The sequence below is a fragment of the Equus asinus genome, chromosome 9 (assembly GCF_041296235.1).
Source record: "Equus asinus isolate D_3611 breed Donkey chromosome 9, EquAss-T2T_v2, whole genome shotgun sequence".
Lineage (NCBI taxonomy): Eukaryota > Metazoa > Chordata > Mammalia > Perissodactyla > Equidae > Equus > Equus asinus.
In genome coordinates this window covers 34,855,844-34,868,333 of record NC_091798.1, presented here as the reverse complement: position 1 = coordinate 34,868,333, position 12,490 = coordinate 34,855,844, and the positions used below count along the sequence as shown (strand labels likewise).

Below are 12,490 nucleotides of genomic sequence, written 5' to 3'. Positions count from 1 at the left end.
TTTATTAAGCACTTGCTTGCGTGAGGCACAAAGAACAACACAGGCATTGTTCCTGCACCATGGAACAGAGACTATATGGAGGAAAGAGACAATTTATAAGGACAAGTGAGTAAAGAACATATAATATTATATAATTAATATATAATTAGCACCATCACAGGGCCCAGAAAATGTCTAGTTGATTTGACAAAGGTCCTTTACTGTTAGTTATAGGAAAATAGTTCTAATTCTTTACTTAAAAAAAGGAGGACATTTGTTTCTCGTGTGTTTCGTAGCATCCTAGAAGACCTACCTATGGAGAGAGACATTTAGGGAATTACTGAGTTTTGCAACTTTCCCACCTGTGATCGAAAGTACAAGATTGTGATTACCCAATAGCCTAGGCAGATTGTCAGCTTTTGCACAGACTTGCCCTGAATTTAATAGGAATTAAGGTTATATCCTGCTCCTGGTTTTGAATCAAAATATTTACGGATTTCATCAGAAAGGAAACAGTAAAGGAAAAGGAGGAAGACCAGTTAGGAGTGAAGTGACTGATCACAACCCTCTTTGGTCAGGCGCAGGATCTGCTATGGATTAACATCTTCTCACAGCAGTTTCGGAGCTTTGCAACTTATTTTTTTTTAACAGCTATCTTAGCAATTGCAATGCATCTGCTATTAGTGTTATAGGATTTAACTTCCCCTGTTGTAAATGTTTTAGTAAATCTATAACGATTTAAGCTATTTTCATTATCTTTGAAAAATTTATTACAGCAGTAACATAAGTTCACTGTAGAAAAATCAAAAATACACATGAACAAAATGAAAAAATTAAAATCAACTAATAAGTCCAGTGGCCAGAAATAACTGTTGCTGAAATTTTGGCATACATTCTCCTAGTCTCAGTATTATATATCTGTGTATCATTCTTAAATAACCTGGGCTCATATAGCTTATAAGTTTCTATATTCACTTAATCGTGAATGTCCTTCGTGTTGTTAAATATACATCTCCACCATTATTTTTAATAATATACCACCATTTATTTACCAACTCCCCTATTGTTGGACATTAAGGATATTTTTTAACTTTTCGGTATTGTAAGTAATTATATGAGGAACATACTTGGGTGTATATCTGCTACATTACTGTAAATTTCTAGAAGAAATATTTCAGAATCAAAGGATAGAAACATATTTGTAAGGCTTTGGCTATTTTTTTCTTATTGGTTTCTCTTTTTTTACTTTTTCTTTTGAAATAATTATAGACTCATAAGAAGTTGCAAAAATAGTACAGAGAAGTCCTTTGCACCCTTCATCAATCTTCCCCCAATGATAACATCTTATATAACTATAATGTAGTATAAAAGCTAAGAAATTGGGGCTGGCCCTGTGGTGCAGTGGTTAAGTTCACACGTTCCACTTCCATGGCCTGGGATTCGCTGGTTCAGATCCCAAGTGCAGACCTAAGCACTGCTTGGAAAGCCATGCTGTGGCAGGCATCCCACATAAAATAGAGGAAAGCGGGCACAAATGTTAGCTCAGGGCCAGTCTTCCACAGCAAAAAGAGGAGGATTGGCAGCAGATGTTAGCTCAGGGCTAATCTTCCTCAAAAAAATAAGAAGAAAGACAATTCATATATTTTTTTTAATTGAGATAATTTTCTATTTTAGTTTATAAACAGTACGTAGTTTTCAGATGTATAACACCATAATTTGGCATTTGTATACACTACACAGTGTGCTTCCCGCCAAAAGTCTAGTTTCTACCCGTCGCTGTATAGTTGACCCCATTTGCTCATTTCTACCCCGCTTCCCCTCTGGTAACCACCAATCTGTTGTTTGCTTCTATGAGTTTGTTTTTGTTTTGTTCTGTTTGTTCATTTGTTTTGTTTTGTTTTGTTTTTCTGGTGAATTCATTAACAGAAAAATAAATAAAATTGGAAAAGGAAAAGATAAATGCACAGTGTTTAAACAATATATACATTTCTCTATTCCATTTGATGTTAATATATTTGACAATCTAGGCGAAATAGATAGATTTCTAAGGAAAGAGATATTATCGGAGGTAACAAAGAAAAATTTGAAAACCTTATAAAAAAGAAGAAAGATGAGAAGAACCCTACATCTGTTAAGCACTTATGGTATGCATCATTTCACTGACTCCTCAGAACAACCCAGTGAGATGGGTCTTATTAGTAATCTCATTTTAAACATGAGGAATCCAAGAGACAGAGGAATAGAGTAATTCGCCCAAGTGATCCATCTAGTAACTGGCAGAGCTGAGATTCTGGCCAGGTGACTGCTGGTTCATACTGTTTCTCATTAAACTTAAGGACTGTAAGTCATCTTTAGAGAATTTGGGATGACTCTTCCTCCTTGCCTGGAGCTTGGATCACTTTACCGTGGGTCTGATGATGGCATAGGAATACTTTAAAGTACTCTCCTCACCTGCTCATCCTCCTCACCTCCTCATCCTCCTGATTATAAAGGAAATCTCACAGTTAACTTCATTGCGGGCCTGCATCTTTCAAAGAAAGGCAAAATGTCTAATAGCCATTTAACCCCTGCCATTCGACTTCCCTTCACATTTCCACTATTGGAAAGGTGCCCACTTTTCTCCAATCATTCCTCTCCTTGAATTGTTCCAAAGATTTCCAAGTATCATTAGAAACCAAATCACAGGGGCAAATTCAGCATCATGGAAACTGATAATATGGCTCCATTGAAATATTTAAAACATATGTCTAAATTTATATAGGTACTAAAGAAAGAGAGCAACAAGTTACAAAACATGGCCTCTGCCAACAAGAGTCCAATAACAGTCAACAGAGTCTTCATGGCCCTTTCAGTTACAATGCTTTACATTCGCAACTACCTGAACTCCTTTGATGAACTTATGGATTGGTTTACAAGTAATTCACTTTATGGCAAAGATCCTGAGACCGTCAAAGTGTTAAGAGCCAGTCAATGAAAATGGCACACCTCAAAATTACAATTCCAATAAATAAATAAATTTGATTGACAAAATTGTCTGCACACTTGCTTTGTGATTTAATTTTAAATTTGAAAGAAACTATCTTAACCTGAGACAAAGGCTTGCTTGCTTGAAGGTAATTTAGTTGGGAGCAGAGGTTAGGGATGGAGGAATGATACAGGGAATGAGGGGGCGACAATACAAGGATGGACCATTGCATTAGCCACCCAACGGATGAATGGTACTCATCCCATGGAACGTTATGAAGAGCCTTATGAACGCTCAACACTGCCTACTCTAAAGGATGTAAGGGGGAAGCATTTATCCATAGATCCCCATTCGTCAAAGATGCTCTACACTTCTAGATCATGCATATGTGAGTAGAGAGACTGTTCCCATGGGTGTCCCAAATTTCAACATCAGAGAAGTTCTGGGGCAGGAGGCAAGAGGTGCATGGCAAGGTCCTGACAATGCCAGGTAGCATCCACCAGAATCTGGTAGAACTTCTTCCCCACCTAAGTAAGAGATGGGGCTGAAAACATTCAAAATGCACCCAAGAGGTGTCCAATATAGAACCATTATCAACAGTTTGATGTACATCTGCCCAGACACAAGTTTTTAAGAATACAATTAATTTATTTGCCCATAGATCTATTCAACAAACATTTATTGAGCATCAAGCACATGCCAGTCACCGTGTTAGACATGAGGGACAGAGCAGGGACAAGACTTATAAGTATCTTGCTCTCCTGGAGCTTTTGGTCTATTTAGGGGAATCAGACATTAAATAAATCATTTTAACATAATTACTGAATTATAATTGCGATAACTTATGGAGGAGCAGTGTAGGATGATAAACTTTCTAGTCATGAGAATCAAGGAAGGCTTCCCTAAGGAAGGGACATTTAAGGTAAAATGTGCAGAGAAGGGGTTGAAAAAAGCAAAGGGTGTAGGAGAGTAACTAGAAAGAGAGCAGGAAGAAGAGAGTAACTAGAAAGAGAGCAGGAAGAAGAGAGTAACTAGAAAGAGAGCAGGAAGAAGAGAGTAACTAGAAAGAGAGCAGGAAGAAGAGAGTAACTAGAAAGTGTAGTGCAGACATGAAGAAAACTATGAACAAATATCCTGTGGCAGAAAAACTTAAACTATTCTCAGGAAAGAGAGAAAGCCAGCGGGACTGGAGTGGGGAGTGGGGGAAATGTGGGAGCAAGTCAAGGCAGGAGAAGTGGACCAGAGCCAGATCATGTCTGACCTGATAGATCAGAAAAAGGATTTGGATTTTATCTAAGGTCAACTACTAAATCCTAAGGAAGCTACCGAAGGGTTTTGAACAGGAGAACAATATGATCAGATTTGCTTTTTTTTTTTTTTTAACATAAATCAAGATATACTTGTAAATACAAGCAGCAGAAGCTCGTAAATATTACCCAGGTATTTAAAAAGAGTACAGTCTGTAATCACTAGTAACAGTATAAATATAAACAGGAGTGTTGATGGGGTGGGAGCAGAGGTGGGGGGACCTGAGCCTGGAGTCTGGGAAGGCGTGCATAGTTCACCTTTTTGTTTGTTTTTGAGGACTAGATGTTCATCTGATTTGACGCCAAGGTAGCATTTGGGTAAGCCAGATGAAATCCCCACTTAAAACTCTCCGTCTTTTTCAGAAGCTTCAAAAGAAAATTTCTCCTCAAGTTTTCACCAAGACTAACCTATTATGTGGGTGGTGTTGGGGACCACCTACAGGGTGTGATTTGAGAGGTGCTAAAAGCCACTCCTGTTCAGTGTAAACTTTCCCTGTCCTCCTCTAGTCCCTAAGGTTCCACCGTCGCAGGTCTATTCTGCTGAATCTTCAGTTGCCAAATATGCTAGCACAGAGCAGCCAACTGGACCTATCCTGCTTTCCTGGGACGGAGCTGGATTTTTTCTGCTTTCTTGGGGATGGGAGGGCTTGAAGCTTTGTGAGACCACTGGCCATGCAGGGGCATGGAGGAGCCATGAGATTGGTAGGTTAGAGAAAACGACAATCAAGGAGCTTGGGCTCCTTTGACTTCATCACTTTATTTTGGGTTGGCTTTGAGATCAACTGGTGTGTATAGTATGGACATATGTATAATTGTGTGTGGGTTTATGCTGTAAAGATATATGGGTGCATTTATGGCAGATGCATGACTTTATAACATGGGAAGCAATGATGGTAAGGAACACAAGCTCTGGGATTGGACCAACCTGGGTTCAGATCACAAGCTCTGTAACCCCAGGAAAGTTACAGCACCTACCTTATGGGGTGGTTGAGAGGATTCAATGAGATAATCTGTTTTAAGTCTAAGCACTGGTCCATGGCATACAGCAAATGCTCAATAATTGTTACTGTTACGATTGTGTGTGTGTGTTTCCTTATGCACACGTGTGTGTGCATATGCATGTAGATGCCGATGTGAGGTTGTAAGGGTATAGAGTGTGTTTAAGAAGAAGAGGGGGGCTGACCCTGTGGCCGAGTGGTTAAGTTTATGGGCTCTGCTTCAGTAGCCTGGGGTTTCGTTGGTTTGGATCCTGGGCGCAGACATGGCACCGCCCATCAGGCCATGCTGAGGAGGCATCCCCCATAGCACAACCAGAGACACTCCCAACTAGAATATCCAACTATGTACTGTGGGGTCTTTGGGGAGAAGAAAAAGAAGAAGAAAGAAGATTGGCAACAGATGTTAGCTCAGGTGCCAATCTTTAAAAAAAAAAAGAAAAGGAGAGGGAAGAAGGGAGAAGGTTTCCCAGCCCCTGCAGTAGGAGTTCCAGCTCTGGGGCAGACCTTTCTAGAGGGTGAGGGGACTGCAGGGCAGCTCACAGAGGAGACAGCTCAGCTTTGCCAAGTGGAAAACAGAGTAAGGACAGCAAATGGCCTCAAACTGCCAGGGGCTTCCTGATGAGCACGGAATCTAAAGCGGAAATTATTTGAAGGAGACGGGCCATAGAGTGGGATGTGATGTCATTGAAGCTCAAAAACCCTCCATAAAAGGGAGATTAAAAAAAAAAGAGAGAGAGTTGAAAATAGTGTTTGAAATTGACACATATCCAAATTAAGCCCCTGTGCTCAGAGGGCAGATGACTTTGTCTGCTCCTTACCAAATTTCTCCTGTGTTTTGAGTTTCACACATTTGATCTTTAAGAACTGAGATGGAAGAACTTTGAAAATCATGTAAACCACTACAATCCGTTCTCAGGCCTCTCGGCCCCCTCTGCAGATTTTCCCATGGAGCTGTATCTAGGTGCTTTCTGCATAGTAAAGAATTGCCTTCCTCAGGGTGAGAGAGAAGACACAGTAAAAAAGAACACCTGGTATCTAGTCCCAGTTCTGTCCTCACCTCACTGGGCAACTTCAAGGAATCTCTTGATCTCTCTGGGCACAGCTGCCTCATTTGCAAAAGAAATTGATGAGTCAACTTCGGCCATCACCTTTTGACTTTGTGCCATCCTAGGTGACGTTTAGCTCTCTTCAACCATCTCTTCTCCCCTTAAAGCTATATCATCATATGACATAGTAGTAAGTTCACAAACCACCTGCCTCTTGCTAACTGTGACTCTGGGGATGAGTTATTCAACCCCTCTGTGTCTCAGGTCCCTCCTCTGTAAAATAAGGGTAAAGAAGAGTGCTGTGTATCATTGGGTTGTAAAAAGGATTAAATGAGTTAACATAGGGAAAGTATTTAGGACTGTGCTTGGCACAGATAAGGGCTACTCTGGTGTTTGGTAATATTGTTATCATTACTGTTATTATTATTAACTTTATTATTAACTTCACATCTAAAGTATTATTGATAAATCAAGAAATAGAAGTATAAGCATTATTTTGGGCTATGAAAAGACTCCAGTGGGTAGGGGTTAGGCAAAGAGCTGGGACCATTGCTTTTCCTTTTTTTTTTTTTTGAGGAAGATTAGCCCTGAGCTAACATCTGCTGCCAATTCTCTTCTTTTTTGCTGAGGAAGACTGGCCCTGAGCTAACATCCGTGTCCATTTTCCCCTACTTTATATGTGAGACGCCTGCCACAGCATGGCCTGATGAGCAGTGCCATGTCCGCACCCAGGATCCGAACCGTCAAACCCCGGGCTGCCGAAGCGGAACGTGTGAACTTAACTGCTGCCACCGGGCCAGCCCCGCTTTTGCTTTTTTAAGAAAGCCCTTCTTTGCTTTGATCTGTCAAAGATAGGTATGTATTACTGACTCTATCTTTTTTTTTTAATTTAAAGAGATTGAGCAAAAAAGAAAATCACCAAAGTCCCTCTCAAATTACTAAATTTAAGGATTGACTATGATTTTTAAGAAGCAGTACTTTTAGGTGGCCAGCTTATCTTTGTCATCGTAGCTGCCCTTAATATGTTTGACCTTTTCAGGAAATCCTTATAAAGGTTTTGAATAACACAATCACCTTGGCATGTTTACAACTGAGTGTGTTTCAACTTCTTGGATAGGAGAGAAAACGACAAAGGTGAAAATCTAAACTTTGTTAATCTTGGCCTTAGGGGCTGGCTTATATTTTGTCCCTTATAATCTTTTCCCAGAAATCAACTCAGTTACATAAAGGAAGGATCAGTAGCCAAGCATGAACTCCGAGCAAAGCCTTGTGGCTGCCCGGCAGTGAAAGCGTTAACAGGGCTGGGTAAGGCGATCCCTGAAATGAGTAAGACTCAGAGTTGTTAAAGTTCTCAAAGCGCTGGCAGCGGCAGCTCTTGGGGAAAAGGAAGCGAGTTGGAGGGAGCCCGGCCGAGCAGAGGATCAGCTGGGGTTACAAGCTCAAGGTTAGTGGCCCCCCGCACGCCTCCCCCGCGCTGACATCTTTGGAGAGCTATCTCAGGAAGGCAAGGCGCCATCTCTCATCCTGGTGCGTCCTGTCTGCATTTCTTACTAGTGGGGCCACCCACCCTCATGCCAAACCTCCTGGTTGCTGCAGTCACCCAAGGCCTGGCACTTGTGAAGGACAGAGGACCTCTTCCCAAGAGACTTTTCTAAACTGGAGACCTCTTTTCAGACATCCAAAAGGAAACTCTTCCTGGAACAAGGATCGTTTCCAGACTACACACACACACACACACACACACACACACACACACACACACACACACACCTGTATATGCTGCTCCATCTTGGTTTTTGCAGGCTGTGACCACAGTCCAGAATTCCTATCTCCTTCAGTTGAAACTGAGAACAATTGTCAAAGTAACTAAACTGGCTGCGTGGCTTTATCTTATGGGAGGAATATTGTCTCTGAGGCTAAGATAATCAGGGTGAAAAGGCAAAAAAAAAAAAGGAAAGAGGGAGAGACATAGGGAAGGAAGGCTAGGAAGGAGGGAGAGAGGGAGGGAGGAAGGAGGGAAAGAAGGAAGGAAAAAAAAAAGAAAAAAACTTCCAAGTACCATGGCCTGCAGTTGAGGCAAACCAATTTTTGAAAACAGTTTCTAGTAGAAATTTTTCTTGGATGTTGCTAGAATAAAATGAGGGGGAAAGATATATTGTGAAGGAAATAATTCTACATCTGCATAGAGTCAGATATACTTATGTATGTAAATAACTTGTCTAGATGAACCTAGGGAAAGAAGGAGGAGTGGACAGCTTCCCGGAAATTGCATTCTCAATTCTCAATTTGAGAATTGAGCCTGACGGTTGGAGGGTGTAATTTACCCCTCTGAGCCCTGGCTGAGAGAGGAGTGGGTATGCCGCTTCAACAGGCCAGGCTTGGCTCCCTGCTCTTGCCTTCCACGCGGAGAGGCAGTGAGTAAGTAGTCAGTCACTGTGCTGAAAGCTCCCTCAGATCCTCCAGCAGGCAGAAGTCGGTCTTCTACCTGCTAGCACTGATTCAGAATGAGTCATTTGAAACTTGGGTGCTGGAACAAAGTCCTTGCAAACTGCCTTATGAGACACTGCCTTCATGTAGGTGGGGTATACCTCTCAGAGCAGTCACATTTTTTCCCCTCTCTTCGTTTCTCACTCATACAGGCAGGAATTCTGAGGCTCTCAAGAGACCGGCTCTGCCCCCTTGGCTCAGCTGACCCTACAATGCGGACTCTGCCTTTCCAGGTCAGGACTGGAGCTTTAAAATAAAATGGATGATTTGACGTTACTTGATCTTCTGGAGTGCCCCGTTTGCTTTGAGAAGCTCGATGTCACAGCCAAAGTCCTGCCTTGCCAGCACACCTTCTGCAAACCATGTCTACAGAGGATTTTCAAGGCCCACAAGGAGCTGCGGTGCCCCGAATGCAGGACCCTGGTGTTTTGCAGCATCGAGGCCCTGCCGGCCAACCTGCTGCTCGTGCGTCTTCTGGATGGTGTGCGCTCGGGGCAGAGCGCTGGGAGAGCCGGCTCCTTCCGCAGGCCCGGTGTGCTGACCTCGCAGGACAGCAGGAAAAGCAGGACTAGCCCCAGAGGGCTGCAGTCCAGCCCTTTCCGCCTGGTGCCTAATATCAGGATCCACATGGATGGGGTAAGAAAGATCTTATTTGTTCCTATCATGTCCACTTGGAGGTCGGATTTGGGTGTACCAGCAATTAGGAATTATTCTCTTTTAGTTTCATTTCAGAGTGCTGCCGATGATTCCCCAGAGATTATCTTCTGTGGGCAGTGATCCTTTTACCAAAACTTGGTGGAATCCTGAGCCTATCTAATCCATCTAGAAATTCTCCTTAAAATGGTGAAAGCTTCCTAGGTTCTCTCTGCTTCTTGTTCAGAAGGTAATAGCACAAGGAAAGCCTTCCTGATTATATTTTTGGTCTTTCGCTTCTGCAGTCCTGAGGCCAAACCAGTGCATGGGAAATGCATGGAGGATGGGAAAAAGAGAAAATAAATCCAACTGCTTGTTGCTTTTGAGATCTCTGAGTAGTTTCCAAATGTCAGGTTTTGTTTGAATTTTGCCCAAATCCCTCTTCCCACCCCCTAGTCATAAAGTGCTATTGTGATGATGCTCATTCATAATCGGTTGAAAGCTATGAAGATACTTGACGCTGGAAGACCGAGCGGGAGGGAAGCGTGTGTGTGGATGGACTGACTGATAGGGAAGGCTGGGCTGTGAAGTACAACAGATGTGTACCAGAGCCCCGCAGATGTGCCTTACTTTACAAAATGAATGAAACACATAAAATGCACCTCAGCGGCTGCAAAAAAAAAAAAAAAAAAAAAATGAACGGACCCACTGGAGCCGCACAGGGGATCACGTAACACCTCGGGTGTTTGGATAACGCGGTGCAGACTCATCCTGAGGACTTTACCTGACCTGGCTGTGAGCCTCCTTTTGGGAAGCTGTGTAAGGGTACGTCTGGAGAGAAGGACATGGTCCTTCTGAGTCTGGCAGGATTATTTGCACCGTCACCCCTGGAGTCAGTGTGCCAAAGTGGACACGCCAAGCTGTGGCCTGGGTCACTGGCATACTTAGAAAGTCAAAGCTGCGTTCTGTCGTCTTACCGAAAGCAAGCTTTAATACCAGAGCAGCTCCCACGACTCCCTGCTGTGAAGTCACAGTGGGTGGGAGGGTCTTCCAAGATTCCTTCCCCACACAGGAGAATAGCCTTGTGATGTGGGTTCAGAGCAACTTTCTAAAATATTCCTTCCAACAGCTAACCTGTTCGCTGCAGCTCCAAGGTGCCCATGCAGCAGGGGAGTATGGAAACGATCAAAAATGAGAGCAGGAAGAAGTGGGACATTGGTGTGATTTCTTCACTGCAGACTATTGCCGTTGTGCTTGTGAATGTGAACACATTCCAGAAAAGAGCCTGGCTCCCTTCTTTAGGTCTGCCTATTAGCCCTAGGTCTAGTCATCAATCAGAATCCACAGGCCTGGAGAAGGCGGGTGGGGGAGGGCAGCAAACTTTTCTCAAACAAGCCATGTTTATAGAGAGTCGGGTCAGCAAATCTCCCTTTGAATTCCTAAGACCCAGCCACCTCTCCCTTCCCCCACCCTGCAGAGTCTGACTTGCCTCCCAGTGCAGTATCGTCACTCACTAAGGCAGTGTCGCCAGACTGGGGACGCCAAGTCCCTTATTGCCTTGAATATTTTTCTTCATGTTTTCATCTTTTTTCTATAGGGCTATGTAGCTGAGAATAGGTAGCAACAAATAGATCCACAGTTAAATTTTTGAACCATAGAGGATTCCCAGGCCCCTCCTGGCATAGGGAGTTGTGGAGATGAGAGCTGGTCATACGTAAGAGACAGCCATTAAGATACTCCGTGTCCCTGGAACTCTTTCACAGGGACTTGTAACATCAGACCAAGGTGCCAGTGATGGGGTTGTGCCCTTCCTCCAAGCCACGCTGGACCAAATCCTGTCGTGAGGCTGACACACAGAACAAGGTCATTGAGAGCTCCTGCTTTCAGGCAGAACCTGTTTTAATAAAGATGCTCTGCAAGAGAGCAGAGCTGGCAGCCATCCCCCAACCGCCCCTGTTTCCTTCATTTCCTGAGCTCACTTTTCTTGAAGTGTCTCATCTCATCCCTTTCGCTTCTCTCAGTGGGGAGTGAACAAACCCGTTCCCAGATGTAAATATGGCTGTCATTCTGCATCCTGTTTTATTCCCCAAAATATAGCTATCTTTCCTGTAAGTGTGAAAGCAATCATGCATCCCTCCATTCAGAGAATTGAAGATTGTCTGGGATGCCACACCGTTCTGAGAGTCAGAGGAGTGGACTTGCATCCTCTGTCGAATCCTCACCAAGTTACTTGCTGTCTCCGCCTCAGTTTACCCAGTTTAGTCAACAGTTAATCATACTTGCTCCCCACCTTCCCCAGGATGGTGTGAACATTATCTTTGCAGTGTACTCATATTGCCTTCGAAAGCATATGCCATGGAAATGCAAATCATTGTCATTATCATTAATTTAAACTTGCTGTATGACTTTGGGCAAGCCACTTAAGTTTGCTGGGTCTCAATTTAAAATTCTGTAAAATGGGAAAATGTATTGTAAAAATGGATAGCCATTGGTGAGTCTTAACTAATTAGTGTTTGCAAAGCACTTTGAGATCCTTAGATGAAAGGCATTTGGAAGATCATTATCAGAGTAAACATTATTATTGACTGTGTATTGTGCCCTGCTGTGCATGAGGCATTCTACAAAATACAAAAGGAGTGATAGCCCTTGCAGGAGAATGCAATAGGTATTATTATTATTGAACTTGATCCTATGATGAGTCCAGCCCAGGATGATACTAAGTATGAAGTACTTTCCTAAGAGGGCAAAAATAACCTGTTGTTGCAGGGTACTGTTTTGTAAAACATCTCTTACAGAGGACTCAATGTTAACGTGGCCCTCTGAAAGAGTTCATTTAGCTTTCTGTCCGTGAGCTCTTTAAGCCCAAAATATGTTCTGCTCACCGAGGCTCATCTAAAAAACAAGCTCATCAAGATCTTTTTGTTGGCTCGAAAAAGCCTGGTACTTCTTGTGCCAGCCAGCATGCTAGGGTGGAACCAAGAGTCACACTTCATGGTGCCAGCACAAGAGAGAAAAAATAGTCCATTGTGCCTACCTGTCTAAAACCCTCCCAAGTTGATTGTGTAAAAAGAAAAC

At 42.9% G+C, this 12,490-nt stretch overlaps 1 protein-coding gene across 7 annotated transcripts in view; it reads left to right on the top strand.

Annotated features, from left to right (window-relative positions):
• SH3RF2 (SH3 domain containing ring finger 2) overlaps positions 1-12,490 on the top strand; it is a 134,629-nt gene that overhangs the window by 1,134 nt on the left and 121,005 nt on the right. For 2 of the 7 annotated variants that reach the window (XM_014860708.3, XM_014860707.3), the window contains exons 1-2: positions 7,585-7,739; positions 8,935-9,418. In XM_014860708.3, coding sequence (XP_014716194.1) covers positions 9,041-9,418 — 378 coding nt within the window. In that variant the 5' untranslated portion in view covers positions 7,585-7,739; positions 8,935-9,040. Of the gene's footprint in view, positions 1-7,584; positions 7,740-7,802; positions 7,823-8,693; positions 8,714-8,934; positions 9,419-12,490 lie in introns of those variants that run through there. The other 5 variants (XM_070517257.1, XM_014860709.3, XM_070517256.1 and 2 more) reach the window with 4 other exon arrangements.